Here is a 26772-nt window from a genome sequence, read left to right on the forward strand (position 1 = left end):
CGGCCGACCGGTTCTAGGCGCTACAGTCTGGAACCGCGCGACCGCTACGGTCGCAGGTTCGAATCCTGCCTCGGGCATTGATGTATGTGATGTCCTTAGGTTAGTTAGTTTTAAGTAGTTCTAGGTTCTAGGGGACTGATGATCTCAGAAGGTACGCCCCATAGTGCCCAGAGCCATTTGAACCATTTTTAGATCCAGGCCCTCAACTGGCGTAGTTTTAACCAACACACAGCCATAACTGGTACCGAGGCAGGACCAGCTTTCATCAGAAAACACATCTACATCTACATCTACATGATTACTCAGCAATTCACATTTAAGTGCTTGGCAGAGGGTTCATCGAACCACAATCATACTATCTCTCTACCATTCCACTCCCGAATGGCGCGCGGGAAAAACGAACACCTAAACCTTTCTGTTCGAGCTCTGATTTATTTTATTTTCATGATCATTCCTACCTATGTAAAGTTGGGCTCAACAAAATATTTTCGCATTCGGAAGAGAAAGTTGGTGACTGAAATTTCGTAAATAGATATCGCCGCGACGAAAAACGTCTTTGCTTTAATGACTTCCATCCCAACTCGCGTATGATATCTAAAAATGGCTCTGAGCACTAGGCGACTTAACTTCTGAGTTCATCAGTCGCCTAGAACTTACAACTAATTAAACCTAACTAACCTAAGGACATCACACATACCCATGCCCGAGTCAGGATTCGAACCTGCGACCGTAGCGGCCGCTCTGCTCCAGATAGTAGCGCCTAGAACCGCTCGGCCACTCCGGCCGGCGCGTATCATATCTGCCACACTCTCTCCCCTATTACGTGATAATACAAAATGAACTGCTCTTTTTTGCATCCTTTCGATGTCCTCCGTCAATTCCACCTGGAAAGGATCCCACACCGCGTAGCAATATTCTAACAGAGGACGAACGAGTGTAGTATAAGCTGTGGACTTGTTGCATCTTCTAAGTGTCCTGCCAATGAGACGCAACCTTTAGCTCGCCTTCCCCACAATATTATCTATGTGGTCTTTCCAACTGAAGTTGTTCGTAATTTTAACATCCAGGTACTTAGTTGAATTGACAGCCTTGAGAATTGTACCATTTATCGAGTAATCGAATTCCAACGGATTTCTTTTGCAAACTCATGTGGATCACCTCACACTTTTCGTTATTTAGCGTCAACTGTCACCTGCCACACCATACAGCAATCTTTTCTAAATCGCTTTGCAACTGATACTGGTCTTCGGATGACCTTACTAGACGGTAAATTACAGCATCATCTGCGAACAACCTAAGAGAACTGCTCAGATTTTCACCCAGGTCATTTATATAGATCTGGAACAGCAGAGGTGCCAGGACGCTTCCCTGGGGAACACCTGATATCACTTCAGTTTTGTTCGATGATTTGCCGTCTATTACTACGAACTGCGACTTTCCTGACAGGAAATCACGAATCCAGTCGCACAACTGAGACGATACCCCATAGCCCGCAGCTTGATTAAAAGTCGCTTGTGAGGAACGGTGTCAAAAGCTTTCCGGAAATCTAGAAATACGGAATCAACTTGAGATCCCCTGTCGATAGCGGCCATTACTTCTCGCGAATAAAGAGGTAGTTGCGTTGCACAAGAAAGATGTTTTCTAAAACCATGCTGATTACGTATCAATAGATCGTTCACTTCGAGGTGATTCATAATGTTTGAACACAGTATATGCTCCAAAACCCTACTGCTAACCGACGTCAATGATTAAGGTCCTTAGTTCGATGGATTACTCCTACTACCCTTCTTAAACACTGGTGCGACCTGCGCAAGTTTCCAATCTGTAGGTACAGACCTATCGGTGAGCGAGCGGTTGTATATGAATCCTAAGTAGGGAGCTATTGTATCAACGTAATTTGAAAGTAATCTAATCGGTATACAGTCTGGACCTGAAGGCTTGCTCGTATCAAGCGATTTGAGTTGCTTCGCAACCCCTAAGGCATCGACTTCTATGAAACACATGCTAGCAGCTGTTCGTGTTTCAAAGTCTGGAATATTCCATTCATCTTCCCTCAGACGACCTCATCCCTAATCCGATGAGCTCTCGCTTGACACCAGTCAAGTATCAATTATTCAAAAACAGTCTTAATCGCATTTATTGTTTTATACCTCATTATTATTATGAATGCGATTAATTTTTGAATAATTTTCAATAATTGAATAATGACGTGGATGCCATTTTTCAATCCAGAAACAAAGCGCCAGTCAGCTCAATGGAAGCACACAGATTCACCGCCACCAAAAAAATTTCGGGTAACCGCCAGTGCTGAAAAAATGATGGTGCCCATGTTCTGGGACAGCGAGGGCGTAATCCTTACCCATTGCGTTCCAAAGGGCACTATTGTAATAGGTGCATCCTACGAAAATGTTTTGAAGAACAAATTCCTTCCTACACTTGCAACAAAAACGTCTGGGAAGGGCCGCGCGTGTGCTGTTTCACCAAGACAACGCACCCGCACATCGAGCTAACGTTGCGCAACAGTTTCTTCGTGGTAACAACTTTGAAGTGATTCCTCATGCTCCCTACTCACCTGACCTGGCTCCGAGTGACTTTTGGCTTTTTCCAACAATGAAAGACACTCTCCGTGGCCGCACATTCACCGGCCGTGCTGCTATTGCCTCAGCGATTTTCCAGTGGTCAAAACAGACTCCTAAAGAAGCCTTCGCCGCTGCCATGGAATCATGGCGTCAGCGTTGTGAAAAATGTGTACGTCTGCAGGACGATTACGTCGAGAAGTAACGCCAGTTTCATCGATTTCGAGTGAGTAGTTAATTAGAAAAAAAATCGGGGGCCTTAGAACTTGAACGCGCCTCGTACTGGCAATCAACGGGGGAAAGTAGACACTTGGAGAGAGACATACAGTCATGTTCATAAAAGAAACATAAACCCGCGAACCACTAGACATGGGATGTTCATGTTCACAGGACACGCACATTAGTGTGTTGTGCAGAAATGATAAGCATTCCAACCGTATCGGTCCGCGGGTTCAGCGTCAACATCGATATCGCGGCGGAGCGCCACCTACCGGTAAAAACGTGCCTGCGACTCACGTTGTCGCTATAAACTTACGATAACGGATCAGTGCGACTTTAGCACACGTGCAGGGTGCCTCGCAGAGGTATGGGCGGACAGCATTCGACAGTAAGGCACACAGAAAACACAGTTTTGGTACGGAATTTGTACAATTTCTGACCTCATTCTTCCTATTTGCCTATGGAGTTATCTATTCCACACTCCTAATCAGGGTAGTACTTGGAGATCATATTGTGCAGCTCTGCGACATTCTTTTTGTGGTATTACATATTCTAGACTTCTTCAATCGTGTATCTTAAAGAGCTCTACACCCACATCTCAGATGCCCCATTTCACTCTGTATAAATTTTCATGGTGTGGTGACACGTAATATTATTACGGCACATTTTCTGCTTGAAGGAAACAACACAAATATTTTACAATACGATGGAAATATATACATACCTCAGATCAAGATGATGTCTATGTCGCTGTACTGTGCAGAACGTGCCAACATAAAAAATCAGAATTGTATATGAACGCTACCTCTCAGGCTGTCGAGAAATTTTTGTTTAATTGCAGTAAAGTCTTACCCTTTTTGTGTTTTTTCTTTTTTTTCTTTTGGTCATCAGTCTACTGACTGGTTTGATGCGGCCCGCCACGAATTCCTTTCCTGTGCTAACCTCTTCATCTCAGAGTAGCACTTGCAACCTACGTCCTCAATTATTTGCTTGACGTATACCAATCTCTGTCTTCCTCTACAGCTTTGCCCTCTACAGCTCCCTCTAGTACCATGGAAGTCATTCCCTCATGTCTTAGCAGATGTCCTATCATCCTGTCCCTTCTCCTTATCAGTGTTTTCCACATATTCCTTTCCTCTCCGATTCTGCGCAGAACCTCCTCATTCCTTACCTTATCAGTCCACCTAATTTTCAACATTCGTCTATAGCACCACATCTCAAATGCTTCGATTCTCTTCTGTTCCGGTTTTCCCACAGTCCATGTTTCACTACCATACAATGCTGTACTCCAGACGTACATCCTCAGAAATTTCTTCCTCAAATTAAGGCCGGTATTTGATATTAGTAGACTTCTCTTGGCCAGAAATGCCTTTTTTGCCATAGCGAGTCTGCTTTTGATGTCCTCCTTGCTCCGTCCGTCATTGGTTATTTTACTGCCTAGGTAGCAGAATTCTTTAACTTCATTGACTTCGTGACCATCAATCCTGATGTTAAGTTTCTAGCTGTTCTCATTTCTACTACTTCTCATTACCTTCGTCTTTCTCCGATTTACTGTCAAACCATGCTGTGTACTCATTAGACTGTTCATTCCGTTCAGCAGATCATTTAATTCTTCTTCACTTTCACTCAGGATAGCAATGTCATCAGCGAATCGTATCGTTGATATCCTTTCACCTTGTATTTTAATTCCACTCCTGAACCTTTCTTTTATTTCCAACATTGCTTCCTCGATGTACAGATTGAAGAGTAGGGGCGAAAGGCTACAGCCTTGTCTTACATCCTTCTTAATACGAGCACTTCGTTCTTGATCGTCCACTCTTATTATTCCCTCTTGGTTGTTGTACATATTGTATATGACCCGTCTCTCCCTATAGCTTACCCCTACTTTTTTCAGTATCTCGAACAGCTTGCACCATTTCATATTGTCGAACGCTTTTTCCAGGTCGACAAATCCTATGAAAGTGTCTTGATTTTTCTTTAGCCTTGCTTCCATTATTAGCCGTAACGTCAGAATTGCCTCTCTTGTCCCTTTACTTTTGCTAAAGCCAAACTGATCGTCACCTAGCGCATTCTCAATTTTCTTTTCCATTCTTCTGTATATTATTCTTGTAAGCAGCTTCGATGCATGAGCCGTTAAGCTGATTGTGCGATAATTCTCGCACTTGTCAGCTCTTGCCGTCTTTGGAATTGTGTGGATGATGCTTTTCCGAAAGTCAGATGGTATGTCGCCAGACTCATATATTCTACACACCAACGTGAATAGTCATTTTGTTGCCACTTCCCTCAATGATTTTAGAAATTCTGATGGAATGTTATCTATCCCTTCTGCCTTATTTGACCGTAAGTCTTCCAAAGCTCTTTTAAATTCCGATTCTAATATTGGATCCCCTATCTCTTCTAAATCGACTCCTGTTTCTTCTTCTATCACATCAGACAAATCTGCACCCTCATAGAAGCTTTCAATGTATTCTTTCCACCTATCTGCTCTCTGCTCTGCATTTAACAGTGGAATCCCCGTTGCACTCTTAATGTTACCACCGTTGCTTTTAATGTCACCAAAGGTTGGTTTGACTTTCCTGTATGCTGAGTCTGTCCTTCCGACAATCATATCTTTTTCGATGTCTTCACATTTTCCTGCCGCCATTTCCTCTTAGCTTCCCCGCACTTCCTATTTATTTCATTCGTCAGCGACTTGTATTTCTGTATTCCTGATTTTCCCGGAACATTTTTGTATTTCCTCCTTTCATCAATCAACTGAAGTATTTCTTCTGTTACCCATGGTTTCTTCGCAGCTACCTTCTTTGTACCTGTCTTTCCCTTCCCAACTTCTGTGATGGCCCTTTTTAGAGAAGTCCATTCCTCTTCAACTGTACTGCCTACTGCGCTATGCCTTATTGCTGTATCTATAGCGTTAGAGAACTTCAAACGTATCTCGTCATTCCTTAGTACTTCCGTATCCCACTTCTTTGCGTATTGATTCTTCCTGACTAATGTCTTGAACTTCAGCCTACTCTTCATCACTACTATATTGCGATCTGAGTCTATATCTGCTCCTGGGTACGCCTTACAATCCAGTATCTGATTTCGGAATCTCTGTCTGACCATGATGTAATCTAATTGAAATCTTCCCGTATCTCCCGGCCTTTTCCAAGTACACCTCCTCCTCTTGTGATTCTTGAACAGGGTATTCGCTATTACTAGCTGAAACTTGTTACAGAACTCAATTAGTCTTTCTCCTCTTTCATTCCTTGTCCCAAGCCCATATTCTCCTGTAACATTTCTTCTACTCCTTCCTCTACAACTGCATTCCAGTCGCACATGACTATTAGATTTTCGTCCCCCTTTACATACTGCATTACCCTTTCAATATCCTCATACACTTTCTCTATCTGTTCATCTTCAGCTTGCGACGTCGGCATGTATACCTGAACTATCGTTGTCGGTGTTGGTCTGCTGTCGATTCTGATTAGAACAACCCGGTCACTGAACTGTTCCCAGTAACACACCCTCTGCCCTACCTTCCTATTCATAACGAATCCTACACCTGTTATACCATTTTCTGCTGCTGTTGATATTGCCCGATACTCATCTGACCAGAAATCCTTGTCTTCCTTCCACTTCACTTCACTGACCCCTACTATATCTAGATTGAGCCTTTGCATTTCCCTTTTCAGATTTTCTAGTTTCCCTACCACGTTCAAGCTTCTGACAGAACCACAGGCACATAGACACAGGCAACAGAGCATGCACAATGTCGACGTAGAACGTTATCCTTTCGTTGATTATTCAATCTTTTTCTCATGGTAACCTCCCCCTTGGCAGTCCCCTTCCGGAGATCCGAATGGGGGACTATTCCGGAATCTTCTGCCAATGGAGAGATCATCATGACACTTCTCCAATTACAGGCCACATGTCCTGTGGATACACGTTACGTGTCTTTAATGCAGTGGTTACCATTGCCTTCTGCATCCTCATGTCGTTGATCATTGCTGATTCTTCCGCCTTTAAGGGCAATTTCCCACCCCTAGGACAAGAGAGTGCCCTGAACCTCTATCCGCTCCTCCGCCCTCTTTGACAAGGCCGTTGGCAGAATGAGGCTGACTTCTTATGCCGGAAGTCTTCGGCCGCCACTGCTGATTATTTATCAAAATTTAGGCAGTGGCGGGGATCGAACCCGAGACCGAAGACGTTTTGATAATGAATCAAAGACGCTACCCCTAGACCACGGGTCTCGAACGCTTTTCGTGTAAACCATGAAAAACAGTATAGCTTTTAAGGCTTGTGATGCTCTAGGAAGAAGCCACTGTGTAAGCTGCAGAAACAAAAATCTTATGGTGGATATACACTCCTGCAAATTGAAATAAGAACACCGTGAATTCATTGTCCCAGGAAGGGGAAACTTTATTGACACATTCCTGGGGTCAGATACATCACATGATCACACTGACAGAACCACAGGCACATAGACACAGGCAACAGAGCATGCACAATGTCGGCACTAGTACAGTGTATATCCACCTTTCGCAGCAATGCAGGCTGCTATTCTCCCATGGAGACGATCGTAGAGATACTGGATGTAGTCCTGTGGAACGGCTTGCCATGCCATTTCCACCTGGCGCCTCAGTTGGACCAGCGTTCGTGCTGGACGTGCAGACCGCGTGAGACGACGCTTCATCCAGTCCCAAACATGCTCAATGGGGGACAGATCCGGAGATCTTGCTGGCCAGGGTAGTTGACTTACACCTTCTAGAGCACGTTGGGTGGCACGGGATACATGCGGACGTGCATTGTCCTGTTGGAACAGCAAGTTCCCTTGCCGGTCTAGGAATGGTAGAACGATGGGTTCGATGACGGTTTGGATGTACCGTGCACTATTCAGTGTCCCCTCGACGATCACGAGTGGTGTACAGCCAGTGTAGGAGATCGCTCCCCACACCGTGATGCCGGGTGTTGGCCCTGTGTGCCTCGGTCGTATGCAGTCCTGATTGTGGCGCTCACCTGCACGGCGCCAAACACGCATACGACCATCATTGGCACCAAGGCAGAAGCGACTCTCATCGCTGAAGACGACACGTCTCCATTCGTCCCTCCATTCACGCCTGTCGTGACACCACTGGAGGCGGGCTGCACGATGTTGGGGCGTGAGCGGAAGACGGCCTAACGGTGTGCGGGACCGTAGCCCAGCTTCATGGAGACGGTTGCGAATGGTCCTCGCCGATACCCCAGGAGCAACAGTGTCCCTAATTTGCTGGGAAGTGGCGGTGCGGTCCCGTACGGCACTGCGTAGGATCCTACGGTCTTGGCGTGCATCCGTGCGTCGCTGCGGTCCGGTCCCAGGTCGACGGGCACGTGCACCTCCCGCCGACCACTGGCGACAACATCGATGTACTGTGGAGACCTCACGCCCCACGTGTTGAGCAATTCGGCGGTACGTCCACCCGGCCTCCCGCATGCCCACTATACGCCCTCGCTCAAAGTCCGTCAACTGCACATACGGTTCACGTCCACGCTGTCGCGGCATGCTACCAGTGTTAAAGACTGCGATTGAGCTCCGTATGCCACGGCAAACTGGCTGACACTGACGGCGGCGGTGCACAAATGCTGCGCAGCTAGCGCCATTCGACGGCCAACACCGCGGTTCCTGGTGTGTCCGCTGTGCCGTGCGTGTGATCATTGCTTGTACAGCCATCTCGCAGTGTCCGGAGCAAGTATGGTGGGTCTGACACACCGGTGTCAATGTGTTCTTTTTTCCATTTCCAGGAGTGTATAACCCAATGCGGGTAAGCATTGGAATATTTGGAAACCCGGAATTATACGTAGGTTTAGTTTGGCAGTTTGACATTCCCTTTCGTGTTTGTCGGTGGTCTCTGGCCAGCTATGTTTCTTCCCCTGGTTCTGCGCATGCGCTGCTGTATTTTCTTCCTAGGACAATGCCTGCTTACTCCGTCTATGCTGCATCGGTGGTGCTGGTCGCTGCACCTGACAAGAGGTACCAGATATGTTCTGTAAGCTCGATTAGCTTGGGGGCTGTTTTTCACGTCTTGTGATGCCGGTTCTTACCCCGGCATTAATTTGTAGAGTGTAACTGAAGTGTGGAGGCGTATGGAATGGCAAGCGCCTTTGAGGACACGCAACTCGCTAAACGGGGCTGGGTTAACATTGAGAGGCGATTCTGAGTAGACCGCTGAACCGAAAGAATTTCTACAGGTACTCTCGCCCGAAGCGCTCGAGAGCGTGGTATACGCAACGCTGTCGTTCATCCAAGGCAGCAGTCAAGAGAGGGCTTTGAACTATGACACGTAGGACTTAAGGCGTCGTCTGTTGAATCTGGAGAGAAAACATTGTAACTGTGGTCAGACATGGTACTCTACATCTACATCTACATACATACTCCGCAATCCACCATACGGTGCGTGGCGGAGGATACATCGTACCACAACTAGCATCTTCTCTCCCTGTTCCACTCCCAAACAGAACGCGGGAAAAATGACTGCCTAATCTCTCTTATCTTGTCTTTGTGGTCTTTCCGCGAAATGTAAGCGGGAAATACGTTGGCAACATAATAATTTTATGCTTCTGAAGAAGGCTAGATTAATTTAGCCGAAACCTGGTAAAGACCAGAAAATTTGTCCAACTGGGGCCGATTCTTCAAAATATTTCAAAATGCGGTCCCCAAAGTGTTCCTTCAGGACATCAAACACTCTCCCCTCCCATCCCAAGCCCTATAGTCTTGGGTGCGATGGGCTACAACTCTCATCACTTTTGGTGTTTCAGGAGGGGATGCTAACCAGCTCTCAGTACGTGCAGAATGTTGTCAGGCCCATTATGTTGCTGTCCTTGTAACAGGTAGCTTATGTGTTGCTGCAAGATGAAAATGCTCGCCCACACACTGCATGTGAAACTGAAAGTACTCTAGAAGATGTGCAGCATGTTCCCTGGTCAGCACGATCTCTGGACTTGTCTCCAGTCGAGCCCAGGTAGATACCGTGTCTCTTGACTTCCGCAAGGCCTTCGATACAGTTCCCTACAGTCGTTTAACGAACAAAGTAAGAGCATATGGACTATCGGACCAATTCTGTGATTGGATTGAAGACTTCCTTGATAACAGAACGCAGCATGTCATTCTTAATGGAGAGAAGTCTTCCGAAGTAAGAGTGATTTCAGGTGTGCCGCAGGGGAGTGTCGTAGGACCGTTGCTATTCACAATATACATAAATGACCTTGTGCATGACATCGGAAGTACACTGAGGCTTTTTGCGAATGATGCTGTGGTACATCGAGAGGTTGTAACAATGGAAAATTGTAGTGAAATGCAGGCGTATCTGCAGCGAATTGACGCATGGTGCAGGGAATGGCAATTGAATCTCAATGTAGATAAGTGTAATGTGCTGCGAATACATAGAAAGAAAGATCCCTTATCATTTAGCTACAATATAGCAGGTCAGCAACTGGAAGCAGTTAATTCCATAAATTATCTGGGAGTAGGCATTAGAAATGATTTAAAATGGAATGATCCTATGAAACTTGTGGTGTCACCGCCAGACACCACACTTGCTAGGTGGTAGCCTTTAAATCGGCCGCGGTCCGTTAGTATACGTCGGACCCGCGTGTCGCCACTATCAGTGATTGCAGACCGAGCGCCGCCACACGGCAGGTCTGGAGAGACTTCCTAGCACTCGCCCCAGTTGTACAACCGACTTTGCTAGCGATGGTTCACTGACAAATTACGCTCTCATTTGCCGAGACGATAGTTAGCATAGCCTTCAGCTACGTCATTTGCTACGACCTAGCAAGGCGCCATTATCAGTTGCTATTAATATTGTGAATCATGTAACGGCAAGACCGACGTTCACCATTAATGGATTAAAGTATTCCACCAGTTACGTCCGTTTTTCTAGTCTAATTTCCCTTTCCTGTTCCAGACCTCACGCCAGCCTGCGTGAGCTAAAACGCGTGCCTTTCGGCTTCCTCTAGTATTCCTGGGTTGGCTCTCCTGCCAATCCACAGCAAAATTAATCGTCTGTAAAGCAGATACCAGACAGATTCATTGGAAGAATCCTAAGGAAATGCAATCTGAAAACAAAGGAAGTAGGTTACAGTACGCTCGTTCGCCCACTGCTTGACTACTGCTCAGCAGTGTGGGATCCGTACCAGATAGCGTTGATAGACGAGATAGAGAAGATCCAACGGAGAGCAGCGCGCTTCGTTACAGGATCATTTAGTAATCGCGAAAGCGTTACGGGGATGATAGACAAACTCCAGTGCAACACTTTACAGGAGAGACGCTCAGTAGCTCGGTACGGGTTTTTGTTGAAGATTCGAGAACATACCTTCACCGAGGAGTCAAGCAGTATATTGCTCCCTCCTACGTATGCCTCGCGAGGAGACCATGAGGATAAAATCAGAGAGATTAGAGCCCACACAGAGGTATACCGACAATCTTTCTTTCCACGAACAATACGAGACTGGAATAGCACACTGATAGAGGTACACAAGGTACCCTCCGCCCCACACCGTCTGGTAGCTTGCGGAGTATGGATGTAGATGAAAGATGTAGATGTAGATGCAAGGCACAGTACTTCCATCCCAAGTCTTATAGTCTTGGGTTCGATGAGCAACAACCATCGTTCACTTTTGGTGTTTCATGAGGGGATGCTAACCACTTCTCATTACATGCAGAATGTTGTCAGACCCATTCTTTTGCTGTAACAGGAAGATTATGTGTTGTTGCAACATGAAAATGCTCGCCCACACACTGCCTGTGAAACTGAATGTACTCTACAAGACGTGCAGCATGTTCCCTGGTCAGCACGATCTCTGGACTTGTCTCCAATCGAGCGTTTGTGCTATATGTTGGGACCGGAAGTGAACCGTGCGACTCGTCAACCAACAGCTCGTAGAGAACTACGTGAACAGGTTGAGCAAACGCGGCATGACGGATCCCAGATCAGTATTCGCCATCTGTACGACGGACTGAATGCCGAAGTCAACGCCGCCTGTGAAGGCTACACCACATACTAATTGGATGTTTCAACATGAATCGATACCTGATACCATAGAACCGCTACACTAATGAGCTCTAAATATAATCATTTCACATACTCCGTATGCACTCTTGCAACATTAAATCTTAACTTAACTGAACACCTCTAGAACGGTGTACTAATTTTTCTTTCCGGCAGTTTATTACACTACTGGCCATTAAAATTGCTACACCAAGAAGAAATGCAGATGATAAACGGGTATTCATTGGACAAATATATTATGCTAGAACTGACATATGATTACAGTTTCACGCAATTTGGGTGCATAGACCCTGAGAAATCAGAACCCAGAACAACCACCTCTGGCCGTAATAACGGCCGTGATACGCCTGGGCATTGAGTCAAACAGAGCTTGGATGCCGTGTACAGGTACAGCTGCCCATGCAGCTTCAACACGATACCACAGTTCATCCAGAGTAGTGACTGGAGTATTGTGACGAGCCAGTTGCTCGGCCACCATAGACCAGGCGTTTTCAGCTGGTGAGACATCTCGAGAATGTGTTGGCCAGGGCTGCAGTAGAACATTTCCTATATCCAGAAAGGCCCGTACATGACCTGCAACATGCAGTCGTGCATTATCCTGCTGAAATATAGGGTTTCGCAGGGATCGAATGAAGGGTGGAGCCACGGGTCGTAACACATCTCAAATTTAACGTCCACTGTTCAAAGTGCCGTCAATACCAACAAGAGGTAACCGAGACGTGTAACCAATGGCACCCCATACCATCACGCCAGGTGATACGCCAGTATGGCGATGACGAATACACGCTTCCAATGTGCGCTCACCGCGATGTCCCCAAACACGGATGCGACCATCACGATGCTGTAAACAGAACCTGGATTCATCCGAAAAAATGACGTTTTGCCATTCGTGCACCCAAGTTCGTCGAACTGTTCGTGCAGATGGTTGTTGTCTTGCGTCCCCATCTGTTGACTCACGGATCGAGACGTGGCTGCACGATCCGTTACAGCCATGCGGATAAGATGCCTGTCATCTCGACTGCTAGTGATACGAGGCTGTTGGGATCCAGCACGGCGTTCCGTATTACCCTCCTGTACCCACCGATTCCATATTCTGCTAACAGTCACTGGATCTCAACGCGAGCAGCAATGTCGCGATACACTAAACCGCAATCGCGATAGGCTACAATCCGACCTTTATCAAAGTCGGAAACGTGATAGTACGCATTTCTCCTCCTTACACGAGGCAGCACAACAACGTTTCACCAGGCAACGCCGGTAACTGTTGTTTGTGTATGAGAAATCAGTTGGAAACTTTCCTCACGTCAGCACGTTGCAGGAGTTGCCATCGGCGCCAACCTTGTTTGAATGCTCTGTAAAGCTAACCATTTGCATATCACAGCATCTTCTCCCTGTCGGTTAAATTTCGTGTCTGTAACACAGCATCTTCGTGGTGTAGCAATTGTAATGGCCAGTAGTGTATTATGTTTTAGGCTGTTCTTGCTACTGGACCCGTTACCTGTCCATAGATTAACTGGAACCTCAAATAGCAAACTACTCCACCATTTTAAAGATTACAAAATTACGTAAAACAATCGCTGCAGAGTGACTAATTGGCCACTCTTGGTAAATGGGGAACAGTAAATAACTCTTAAATCGATAACTTAGGAAATGTCTATGTTGCTCAGTGTGCAATTCTTGTGCCATGTACCGTTGCACGCAGTGTGAAACGTTTCTGCCATCGTGGCATTTTCAGGTGAGAGATGGGCGGACCTGGCTGCTGGTGCTGCTGCTGCTGCTGCTGCGGTAGGGAGGAGCCGACCCCACCGCCACCCCCGCAGCCGGTGGTGGTCGCGATGCACCACGGGCACCCCGTCGTTCTCAGACCCGCCTTCCAACCCATCACCACGCAGCCACCTGGGACCATCAGCACGACCACGACCACGACCGTGCTCACCAGCAGGCAGCTGCCTCCGACAGCCTACGCCGCAACCAGTCCACCGCTAATCATCAGAGAAAATCATCAACGAATTCGAGAACCGGTATTGCATGCACTGCTTACACACTTGTTGTTGTTGTTGTTGTTGTTGTCTTCAGTCCTGAGACTGGTTTGATGCAGCTCTCCATGCTACTCTATCCTGTGCAAGCTTCTTCATCTCCCAGTACCTACTGCAACCTACATCCTTCTGAATCTGCTTAGTGTATTCATCTCTTGGTCTCCCCCTACGATTTTTACCCTCCACGCTGCCTTCCAATACTAAATTGGTGATCCCTTGATGCCTCAGAACATGTCCTACCAACCGATCCATTCTTCTGGTCAAGTTGTGCCACAAACTTCTCTTCTCCCCAATCCTGTTCAATACTTCCTCATTAGTTATGTGATCTACCCATCTAATCTTCAGCATTCTTCTGTAGCACCACATTTCAAAAGCTTCTATTCTCTTCTTGTCCAAACTATTTACCGTCCATGTTTCACTTCCATACAAATACTTTCAGAAATGACTTCCTGACACTTAAATCTATACTCGATGTTAACAAATTTCTCTTCTTCAGAAACGCTTTCCTTGCCATTGCCAGTCTACATTTTATATCCTCTCTACTTCGACCATCATCAGTTATTTTGCTCCCCAAATAGCAAAACTCCTTTACTACTTTAAGTGTCTCATTTCCTAATCTAATACCCTCAGCATCACCCGACTTAATTCGACTACATTCCATTATCCTCGTTTTGCTTTTGTTGCTGTTCATCTTATATCCTCCCTTCAAGACACCATCCATTCCGTTCAACTGCTCTTCCAAGTCCTTTGCTGTCTCTGACAGAATTACAAGGTCATCGGCGAACCTCAAAGTTTTTATTTCTTCTCCATGGATTGTAATACCTACTCCAAATTTTTCTTTTGTTTCCTTTACTGCTTGCTCAATATACAGATTCAATAACATTGGGGAGAGGCTACAACCCTGTCTCACTCCCTTCCCAACCGCTGCTTCCCTCTCATGCCCCTCGACTCTTATAACTGCCATCTGGTTTCTGTACAATTTGTAAATAGCCTTTCGCTCCCTGTATTTTACCCCTGCCACCTTTAGAATTTGAAAGAGAGTATTCCAGTCAACATTGTCAAAAGCTTTCTCTAAATCTACAAATGCTAGAAACGTAGGTTTGCCTTTCCTTAATCTTTCTTCTACTGCCATCTGGTTTCTGTACAAATTGTAAATAGCCTTTCGCTCCCTGTGTTTTACCCCTGCCACCTTTAGAATTTGAAAGAGAGTATTCCAGTCAACATTGTCAAAAGCTTTCTCTGAGTCTACAAATGCTAGAAACGTAGGTTTGCCTTTCCTTAATCTTTCTTCTAAGATAAGTCGTAAGGTCAGTATTGCCTCACGTGTTTCAGTATTTCTACGGAATCCAAACTGATCTTCCCCGAGGTCAGCTTCTACTAGTTTTTCCATTCGTCTGTAAAGAATTCGTGTTAGTATTTTGCAGCAGGGACTTATTAAACTGATTGTTCGGTAATTTTCACATCTGCCAACACCTGCTTTCTTTGGGATTGGAATTATTATATTCTTCTTGAAGTCTGAGGGTATTTCACCAGTCTCATACATCTTGCTCACCAGATGGTAGAGTTTTGTCAGGACTGGCTCTCCCAAGGCCGTCAGTAGTTCTACTGGAATGTTGTCTACTCCGGGGGCCTTGTTTCGACTCAGGTCTTTCAGTGCTCTGTCAAACTCTTCACGCAGTATCGTATCTCCCATTTCATCTTCATCTACATCCTCTTCCATTTCCATAATATTGTCCTGAAGTACATCACCCTTGTATAGACCCTCTATATACTCCTTCCACCTTTCTGCTTTCCCTTCTTTGCTTAGAACTGGATTTCCATCTGAACTCTTGATGTTCATACAAGTGGTTCTCTTATCTCCAAAGGTCTCTTTAATTTTCCTGTAGGCAGTATCTATCTTACCCCTAGTGAGATAAGCCTCTACATCCTTACATTTGTCCTCTAGCCATCCCTGCTTAGCCATTCTGCACTTCCTGTCGATCTCATTTTTGAGACGTTTGTATTCCTTTTTGTCTGCTTCATTTACTGCATTTTTATATTTTCTCCTTTCATCAATTAAATTCAATATTTCTTCTGTTACCCAAGGATTTCTACTAGCCCTCATCTTTTTACCTACTTGATCCTCTGCTGCCTTCACTACTTCATCCCTCAAAGCTACCCATTCTTCTTCTACTGTATTTCTTTCCCCCATTCCTGTCAATTGTTCCCTTATGCTCTCCCTGAATCTCTCTACAACCTCTGGTTCTTTCAGTTTATCCAGGTCCCATCTCCTTAAATTCCCACCTTTTTGCAGTTTCTTCAGTTTTAATCTACAGGTCATAACCAATAGATTGTGGCCAGAGTCCACATCTGCCCCTGGAAATGTCTTACAATTTAAAACCTGGTTCCTAAATCTCTGTCTTACCATTATATAATCTATCTGATACCTTTTAGTATCTCCAGGGTTCTTCCATGTATACAACCTTCTATCATGATTCTTAAACCAAGTATTAGCTATGATTAAGTTGTGCTCTGTGCAAAATTCTACCAGGCGGCTTCCTCTTTCATTTCTTAGCCCCAATCCATATTCACCTACTACGTTTCCTTCTCTCCCTTTTCCTACACTCGAATTCCAGTCACCCATGACTATTAAATTTTCGTCTCCCTTCACTATCTGAATAATTTCTTTTATATCATCATACATTTCTTCAATTTCTTCGTCATCTGCAGAGCTAGTTGGCATATAAACTTGTACTACTGTTGTAGGTGTGGGCTTCGTATCTATCTTGGCCACAATAATGCGTTCACTATGCTGTTTGTAGTAGCTTACCCGCATTCCTATTTTCCTATTCATTATTAAACCTACTCCTGCATTAACCCTATTTGACTTTGTGTTTATAGCCCTGTAGTCACCTGACCAGAAGTCTTGTTCCTCCTGCCACAGAACTTCACTAATTCCCACTATATCTAACTTTAACCTATCCATTTCCCTTTTTAAATTTTCTAACACTTACAATCACCAAAACTCAACATTTAGCTCTACATTAGCGCCTTAGCATTGACTATACCCTGAGGTAACTCGTAATACCGTGTCGGACCTTCTTTTGCTCCGGCGTACTGGAGCAACTCGGCATGGCATGCACTCAACAAGTGGTCTGAAGTCCTTTGCAGGAATACTGTGCATTGCTGCCTCTATAGCCGACCACAATTACGAAAGTGTTGACGGTGCAGGATTTTGTGCACGAAATGACCTCTCCATTATGTCCCATAAATGTTCAGTGGAATTCATTTTTCCAAGTTTAGGATTAGCTGCCTTTCACCACACAAATTGGATATTTTGCCTAAGTCGTGTTGTACCTTCCTACAGTCACTCAACTTCGCCACCTTACAGTACATAACGGCATCATCGGCAAACAACCCCAGACTACTGCCCACGATCTCTGCCAAATCACCCGCATACTGAGAACAACAACGGTCCTATCACACAACCCTGCGGCACTCCATTGTCTACGATGAACGCTCGTGTTCGACGATATCATACTGGGTTCAGCCGGCCACTGTGGTCGAGCGGTTCTAGGCGCTTTAGTCCGGAACTACGCGGCTGCTACGATCGCAGGTTCGAATCCTGCCTTGAGCATGGATGTGTGTGATGTCCTTAGGTTAGTTACGTTTAAACAGTTCTAAATTCTAGAGGACTGATGACCTCAGATGTTAAGTCCCATAGTGTTTAGAGCCATTTGAATCATACTGGGTTCTATTACTTAAGAAGTCTTCGAGCTACTCCCATACCTGTGAACTTATTCCATGTGCTCGTACCCTGGTTAATGAGGAATGATTTCCAGAAATCTAGAAATATGGAATCTGCGAGTTGACCTTCACCCATAGTTCTCAGTATATTACATGAGAAAAGGGCAAGCTGAGTTTCGAACGAGCGATGATTTCTAAAACCATGCTGATTGTGGTGTCACCGCCAGACACCACACTTGCTAGGTGGTAGCCTTTAAATCGGCAGCGGTCCGTTAGTATACGTCGGACCCGCGTGTCGCCACTATGATTGCAGACCAAGCGCCGCCACACGGCAGGTCTAGAGAGACTTCCTAGCACTCGCCCAGATGTACAAGCGACTTTGCTAGCGATGGTTCACTGACAAAACACGCTCTCATTTGCCGAGACGACAGTTTAGCATAGCCTTCGGCTACGTCATTTGCTACGACCTAGCAAGGCGACATATTCAGTTACTATTGATATTGTGAGTCATGTACCATCAAGAGCGACGTTCATCATTAATGGATTAAAGTTAAGTATTCCACCAGCTAAATTATAATTCCCTTGTCATGTTCCACACCTAACGCCAGCCTGCGTGAGCTAAAACGCATGCATTTCGGCCACCTTTAGTAAAACGGTATTGGCTCTTCTGCCAACCTCAACACTGATTCGTGCACATAAGTTCCTCGGTCTGAAGAAAGTTTATTATATTCGAACTGATAATGTGTTCAAGGATTTTGCAGCATACAGATTTAGGGTATTGGTCTCTAATTTTGCAGTTCCGTTCTATTACCTTTCTTATGTACTGCAGTCACTAACACGAATTCTTTACAGACAAATGGAAAAACTGGTAGAGGCCAGCCTCGGGTAAGGTCAGTTTGGAATCCGTAGCAATATTGCAACACGTGAGGCAATACTGACACTACCACGTATCTTGGAAAATACATTAAGGAAAGGCAAACCTACGTTTCTAGGATTTGTAGAGAAAGCTTCTGACAATGTTGCCTGGAATACTCTCTTTCAGATTCTGAAAATGGCAGGGGTAAAATACAGGGAGCGAAAGGCTATTTACAATTTGTACAGAAACCAGATGGCAGTTATAAGGGTCGAGGGTCATGAAAGGGAAGCAGTGGTTGGGAAGGGAGAGAGACAGGTTTGTAGCCGATCTCCGATGTTATTTAATCTGTATATTGAGCAAACAGTAATGGAAATTCTGTGTAGGAATTAAAATCCATGGAGAAGAAATAAAAACTTTGAGGTTCGCCGATGACATTGTAATTCTGTCAGAGACAGCAAAGACCTGGAACAGCAGCTGAACGGCATGGGCAGTATCTTGAAAGGAGGATATAAGATGAACATCAGCAAAAGCAAAACGAGGATAATGGAATGTAATCGAATTAAATCGGGTGATACTGAAGGAATTAGATTAGGAACTTAGACGCTTAAAGAAGTAAATGAGTTTTACTATTTGGGGAGCAAAATAACTGATGATGGTCGAAGTAGAGAAGATATAAAACGGGCAATGGCATCGAAAGCGTTTCTGAAGAAGAGAAATTTGTGAACATCGAGTATAGATTTAAGTGTCAGGAAGTCGTTTCTGAAGGTATTTGTATGGAGTGTAGTCATGTATGGAAGTGAAACGTGGAAGATATATAGTTTGGACAAGAAGAGAATAGAAGCTTTCGAAATGTGGTGCTACAGAAGAATGCTGAAGATTACATGGGTAGATCATGTAACTGATGAGGAGGTATTGAATAGAATTGGGGAGAAGAGAAATTTGTATCACAACTTGATTAGAAGAGGGAATGGTTGGTAGGACATGTTCTGAGGCATCAAGGGATCACCAATTTAGCACTGGAGGGCAGCGTGGAGCGTAAAAATAGTAGAGGAAGACCAGGAGATGAATACACTAAGCAGATTCAGAAGGATGTAGGTTGCAGTAGGTACTGGGAGATGAAGAAGCTTGCAATGCATAGAGTAGCATGGAGAGCTGGATCAAACCAGTCTCTGCACTGAAGACCACAACAACAACATATACTGGAATCACTGGGCTTTTTTCCAGTCGCTTGCGACTTTTTGCAGGCGAGAGATTCACGGTAAATGCAAGCGAGGTAAAGGTCCAATGACACAGAGCACTCTTTGTAGAATAGAACTGGGTTTCCATCCGGACCCGGTGACTTATTTGTTTCCAAATCTTTAAGTTGCTCTTCTACGCCAGGTATACTTATTCCTATGACGCCCAGACTACATTCTGTCCGTTGATCAAATTGCAGTATGTTTGTACGCATCTCCTGCGTGAAGGATTTCTTGAACGTGGACTAAAACTTCGTTTCATTTCCCTATCTTCAACTGACACACCAGTGCGATCAACAAGGTACTCTATGAAAGCCTTAGACCTGGCTAGTGATTTTACATACTACCAGAATTTTCTCGGGTTCTCTGCCACATCTTGTGCTACGGTGCGTCGGTGGTAGTTGTATGCTATAATACGTAAAGAAAATGAAAGTTCCAAAACTAGTTGCAATAAGGTAACATGTGTAATATTTTATACCGCAGCTTAATTGTCATTATCAACTAAAGGCTAGTTGGTAGTGACCTGTTCTGTCAAGTCGTGGTAAGCACAATGTTTTTGTAGTTACAAAACATAAAAATACTTTTTTACTGATATTTTGGCAGGTCAATGTTTTGACAGCAAAAAATTGTCAGAGTATTCAAATGTCAAAAACGTACTTTCTTACCTATTTTAAGTACAAAAAGTGTGATAGTTACGACGACTTGACGAAAAAAATTTACTGTGGTCGTTGCTGTGGCCTTCTCCACCAGACATCACGGCGCCTACAGTATCGGCAACCAAACTGACAGCCTGCAGCCGCGGGTTGCCCCCTCGCAGGCACACCGAACAAGCACTACACAACCGACAGGCAATATTGATGAACGGCCACAACAGCAACAACAACAACAACAACACTGCAAAGACACCAGCGGCCACCAGGGGCTACTACCGGCCCATATAAACATAAGGTCGCTGCAGATCCCTTCACTATTTCACACGTCAAACCACGTGATGGAAAATAGTTCCTAGGTACTCATCCGCCGAAGCGCTATAAAGGCCGGCGCTCGGCCGCACATCGGCTCCTACGTCACCATCCACAACATGGATTCCTACACCTTTTGCCCCTCCGCCGGTGTGCCCCAGGGTTCCGTCCTCTCCCCTCTTCTGTACATCTTGTATATGGCTGACATGCCGCCGCCCTAACCCCCTATTCACCTTCTCCAGTACGCCGATGACACTGCCTTCCTTGCCCTTGCCCCCACCCTGCAGCGCTCCTTTCTCCAATCCCATCTTGACCAGTTCACCGCTTGGTGCAACCAGTGGTTGTATAAGGTCAATCCTGCCAAAACCCAGGCGATCATAGTAGGCAAAACCACCCCTTCCTTCCGTCTCCTAGATTTCTACATCACCATCTATAGCCGTCCTATCGCCCTCACCCCCACCCTTAAGTACCTTGGTGTCACCCTCGACCGTCTCCTCTCCTGGACCCCCACCTCCGGACAATCCAAGCCAAGGCACGCTCCCGCCTCTGTCTCCTCAAACTCCTTTCCAGCCGAACTTGGGGTCTGGACCCCTCCACCATCCTCCACACCTATAAATCCCTCAGTCGCCCTATCCTTTGCTACGCCCACCCTGCCTGGATCTCCGCTCCCCCTACCTTTTACAAATCCCTTCAGATCCTAGAACGCCATGCCCTTCGCCTCGCCTACCACATCCGTCTCCCCTCCGGATCCTCCTTTTCCTCGATCGGATACGGATCCTCTACACCTCCCGCAAACTCCATCCTCCTCACCCACTGGTCTCTCCCATTCGCTCCCCCCCCCCATCTGCTGCCGCACCTGTACTTCCATGTCCCACCCGGTCTCCATCTCTCCACCCCCCTTACCCTCTCCCAAGGTGGCTTCCGCCACCTCCCCCTCCCTGATGATGCCCTCCTCCTCTCCATCTACCCCTCCTACCAACTTTGATCCTCCCTCCCTCTTCCTGTGCTTGTTTCCCTGGGCACCCTCTCTCCCCTTCTCTCCCCCTTCCCGCCCTCCACTCTTTCTCCCCACTGCTCCCCTGGGCTTCCCATACCTCTGTCCCTCCACTCCTCCTCCCCTCTCCTCTGCCATTGACATCTTTGCTCTCCCCTCTCCCTCTCCCTCACCCTTCTTCCCCACTTGGCAGGTCCCCGGAATCTCACACGTTACGTGGACATTCGCGCGCCGGAGATCATCGCCATCTGTTTCTCGTGTGGGCCGTCATGTTTTGTGTTCACTGTTCACATGTACCATCTAAATCATCAGTGTTTGTGCGTCGTGTCAACAGTTTGTAATGTGGATTATCATCGAGTGTGAACGGCTCCATGTTTTGTATTCTATGTCTACTGTTTTTTACCCGCTATTTAGTCACTTACGAGTATTCTTTCTGTTTTTATCATTGTCTACTCTAAGGCTGAAGAGCGGCGTAGAATGCTGCTGCCAGCGTACCTGTTGTTCGTACAGGTGTCAATATTACAATAAAGGAAAAAAAAACGCACATCGGCAGTTCATCGACCGCCAGCAGACGTGGATAGCTGGCGCCCCGGCAGTCCGGCTTGGATCCTCTCGCTGATCTCTGGATTAGGCTTGGTATATCAGAGATGTGTCTGGCGGAGACTAGTAGGAAATTATTTCAGTTATATGTAGTTGTGATTCGAAGGCGGATCTCTATTTTGTGTTGGTGTTATACTTGGAGAATTTGTTTTGGTTAATTGAACAGTCCAATAAATTGTTTTCGGACTTTGATCGTTAGTTTCTTCTGCTTACGCAAACATATCAGTCATCACTTCCAACTAGTTGTCACCTGATAGCAGCAATTTAGCCGAAACAAGCCTGTCGTGTAAAATATTAAATATATTACTTTATTGCAGCTAATTTTGGAGCTTTTATTTTTGTTATGTCAACGCGTGAAGTTTCGTTCTCTTTCCCTCACCCCTGCTGGGTGCTGTAGCCTGTTAGGCAGGCTGTGTTGTTGCCCAATTTTTCTTTGAAAGTACGCTGTCAGTATTTCAACAGCAGCGTCCTCTGTGACGCAAAACGGCTTTCTCGTAAAGTATGTCAGTGGGATTTGTTGAGCATCTCCCTAATGCTCTCGCACATAGTAGCCATCCCACCGTGCTTCTCTCTGTCTCTTCTGTTAATCCTACAGAGTAGTGGCCCCAGAAATAAATCTAAACTCCATCCGAACAGATCGTGGAAGGCCGAACGGTACCGACCGGCCGCCGTGTCATCCTCAGTCCACAGGCGTCACTGGTTGCGGATATGGAGGGGCATGTGGTCAGCACACCCCTCTCCCTGCCGTATGTCAGTTAAAGATACCGGAGCCGCTACTTCTCAGTCAAGTAGCTCCTCACTTTGCCTCCCAAGGACTGAGTGCATCCCCGTTGCCAACAGTGCTTGGCAGACCGCATGGTCACCCATCCAAGTGCCAGGCAAGCTCGACAGCGCTTAACTTCGGTTATCCGACGGGAACTGGTGTTACCACTTGTGGTGTGCATACTGTAAGACCTTCGGTACACACACCATCAGATTATTTGACTTGTCGCTCTAACGAGGTAGGCGAGTCTCAGCAATATGTCTCGTGGTCTTATCGTGGCGTGTTTATCTTCAGCCGTTAGGTCAGACGATAGAAATGCCACTTGCACGCTTAGGGTAGCAGATTGACGGTGACTGACTTTAAACAGAACATGATTAATTTTTACACACATTTATTAAAATAAAAAAAAAGCATAGACATTACATAACTTGATTCTGGATGGTGCTTACAATTGACAATCTGAAGTTCCTTTGGTCTTGGTACGTTAATCTTATTCTCACATATCTCTGATACTTGACAAAGTGTCTATACATTTCTCTTCATGGCTATGTACAGGAATACGATAATCTTATAAGGTGCAGACTGAAACTTGACTACAGACTAATGCAGACTAATGTAGAAGTTGTACAGACTGGTGCAGACAAATGCAGACTGACTAATCGGAGGTCTGTATACTCGTTATAATACCTCGCACGTTCATGTATCACTGCGCGAGTGTGCTCCACAAGGAGAAAAGGTTCTATGTTAGCAGCAATCTCATTGGATGCGTTACATATTAATACGCGGGGCAGCGGAAGCAGTATTTGGTCCGTCTCTATGGCAGCGCCATCTCGTAGTGCGGAGACAGACAAGCGCTGTGCCTGCGCTGTTGTGCTTAGCGGGGCGCGCTCTAGTGAGAAAGTTGTGTACGCACTGACTACACAAAACTATGTACACAACACCACTGCTGTGAGGCCATTGTCTAAAGACCCCAGACTGATGGGCAGTACTCTTGGACCAGTGGAACGACTGTGTTCCAAGCCGATTCATTAGCAGATGAGCTACATTTCTTTAAAACCCTCCCTGTGGATCTCAGCCCCACATGCATTTCTTATAAAGTTTGTTTTATGTGGCCACTCGACTTTGGGGCACTCCAGATGCTTTCTCCAAGACATTGCCATTGTGTCCAGTGCCAACAGCCTTGGCTCAGTCGTAACACTGATGCCCGTCAGTCACCGAAGTGAAGAGCAGTCGGACTTGGCTAACACTTGGATGGGTGACTGTCCGGGTCCACAGAGCACTATTGAAGCCAATTGAGGAGCTACTTGACTGAGATGTAGCGGCTCCGGTCAGGAAAACTGAAAACAGATGGGGGAGCGGTGAGCTGACCACATATCCCTGTATACCCACATCCAGTGACACCTGGATTCAACATACATAAAAGAGGGAAGGTCCTGTTGAATGACCAACTACACATGCCAAGCAATTCATTATTTACACTAATAGATATAATAAAAGAATAATGTTCGCAACAGGTATTAATACAATAATACTGTCCAATGTAATAATAATCTAACCCAACATCTTTACACTCTCTCATCCATGAACCCCTCAACAGAATATCGAAACGAAAAGCCGAAACAGCTGTCGCCAAAGTTTTCAGCCACTCGCTATCAGCTAGTACACCCGTCACGCCACCCCCACAAAAAAAGTCTCTATCCCCCTATCTCTCTCACTCATACACACACACGGTATAAACGTCATAAATAGAAGTTGGTAACGGACATATACTTCGTTAGGTTGGCAACAAATAGGTAAACATACCAAAGAAGATGAAACAAATAACGGAGTCGCAATATTTACGCTGTGAAAAGCAGTGTACGACGAAATAGTTGTATCGAGTGACAAAAGAACAACAGTCCACCACAAAAGAGAGTGAGAAACATGGTGAACAGCGTGTGGAAGGCGAGAACCTAAAGATGTGATGGCAGTGATAAAAGCGATAGCGCGACCTCCAGACGACATGTGAGGAATCGCAGATCAGCATTTCGTAAGTAATTACTTTCTTTACAAAAAAAACAAATAAAAAATAAACAAAAATAATGCGAAGTGAACTGTTTGATAATCTATAACTAACAATACTGTATCGTTATAGATCCTAATGACGATGCCTTAGAACAGGAGAATGCGAATCGCGTATGGGAGAAATAAAGTAACCTGCAGCAGGAAATGGCAGTTTTATTTACAAAACAAGTATATATATGCTTGCTGCGGAGGATGGCCAGGCAAACAAACTTTTATGAAGCTTGAGACAGCATACAATGTATTGTCCAAAATCGCTAAACGTACAATGAAACTGCAACTCATCGTTTCTGACAAGATTCGTCATTCCAGATTCGCACCGCCCTTGTGTACCCACTCACTAATGAGCCAAAGACACTACGACCACTGCCCACCGTGACGTTGGACACCACCTGGTGGTGTGGGGAGCACGTGACGTGGTAACAAAAGTATGTAAGCGGAGCAGACACAGGCGGGGTACAACCCTAGCCAAGATGTGGGCTGCAAATGGGGAAATCCATTGAGATAAGCTACTTTAACAAAGGCAGTTTACTATTACACAGAGCCTATGAATGGGTATCTCGAAAACGGCGAAGCTGATCTGATGTTCACTTGCTTGTTTGGGGGAGGAGACCAAAAAGCGAGGTCATCGGTCGGTCTCATCGGATTAGCGAAGAACGGGGAAGGAAGTTGGCTCTGCCGTTTAGAAGGAACCATCCCGGAATTTGCCTGGAGCGATTTAGGGGAATCGCAGAAAAACCAGATCACAATGGCTGGACGCGGGACTGAAGCGTCGTCCTTCCAAATGCGAGCTCAGTGTCCTAACCACTGCTCCACCTCGCTCGGTGGTCAGATTCTTGAAGAAATAATCGACAATTAAACTCCTCAATTAAATAAAAATCCACGAAAAAATCCAAATTCTCTCACCAGCATCGACCAATAGAGCAATCGGAGACACGGATGGGGGATCACCCTAGCGAAGGTACGGCCTACAAATGGGGAAATCCATTAAGAATCGCACCTTCGACAAGGGACAGATTATTTTTACGCAGAGCCCGTGAACGAGTGTCTCAAAAACGGCGAAGCTGGTCGAATTTCCACGCGCTACTGTCGTGAGCATCTACAGGAAGAGGTAGAAGGACAGTGAAAGTACCACCAGGCGCTAAATGGTTGGACGTCGACGACTCTTCAGAGAATGTGGGTTTGGAGGCTTGACTGCTCTCTAATGTAGGTTAGATGGTGATCTTTGGAATGTCTGCCGAAAGAACACAATGCTTGTCGCGCAGCTAAGTGTTTTGTATATTGTAATTGTTTTACTATTTGTATATTTATGCATTTATGTCGATGTATAATTGGTTTGTTTCGCGGGATTCTTTGTACTCGCGAGTACGGAATGTGGAGTTGCTTTTCTTCCCGGACAGCTGATGTGAAAGAATTCTGCTGTCAATATTTGTGTTTTTTTCGATCTGCTGTATATTATTTTCTTGTTTAGCGTTAATTGGACATGACGAGAAAATTAATTATGAAAAGGTTACATAAAAATGTGTATTCTATGTAATTAATCATTAGTTTGCGTATTTTGATATACCTGTTTTTTATGACCATGTACTCTGATTAATTTTACAAATAGTATTCCATTTCTTATAGTGTTACGAATTTTAATGATTTTGGAATAGCTAAACCATTTTCTATGTTTTTTATGAATTTTGATATGTTGTCACTCGCGAACGCTATCGTCC

At 45.5% G+C, this 26772-nt stretch overlaps 1 protein-coding gene across 1 annotated transcript in view; it reads left to right on the forward strand.

The window, feature by feature from the left end:
- The window catches only part of LOC126109799 (uncharacterized), a 142924-nt gene that overhangs the window by 35708 nt on the left and 80444 nt on the right, over positions 1-26772 (forward strand). The window contains exon 2 of the mRNA XM_049914857.1: positions 13557-13842. Within this exon, the coding sequence (XP_049770814.1) occupies positions 13564-13842 (279 nt within the window). The 5' untranslated portion in view covers positions 13557-13563. The remainder of the gene's footprint in view (positions 1-13556; positions 13843-26772) is intronic.

The sequence above is a fragment of the Schistocerca cancellata genome, chromosome 12 (assembly GCF_023864275.1).
Source record: "Schistocerca cancellata isolate TAMUIC-IGC-003103 chromosome 12, iqSchCanc2.1, whole genome shotgun sequence".
Lineage (NCBI taxonomy): Eukaryota > Metazoa > Arthropoda > Insecta > Orthoptera > Acrididae > Schistocerca > Schistocerca cancellata.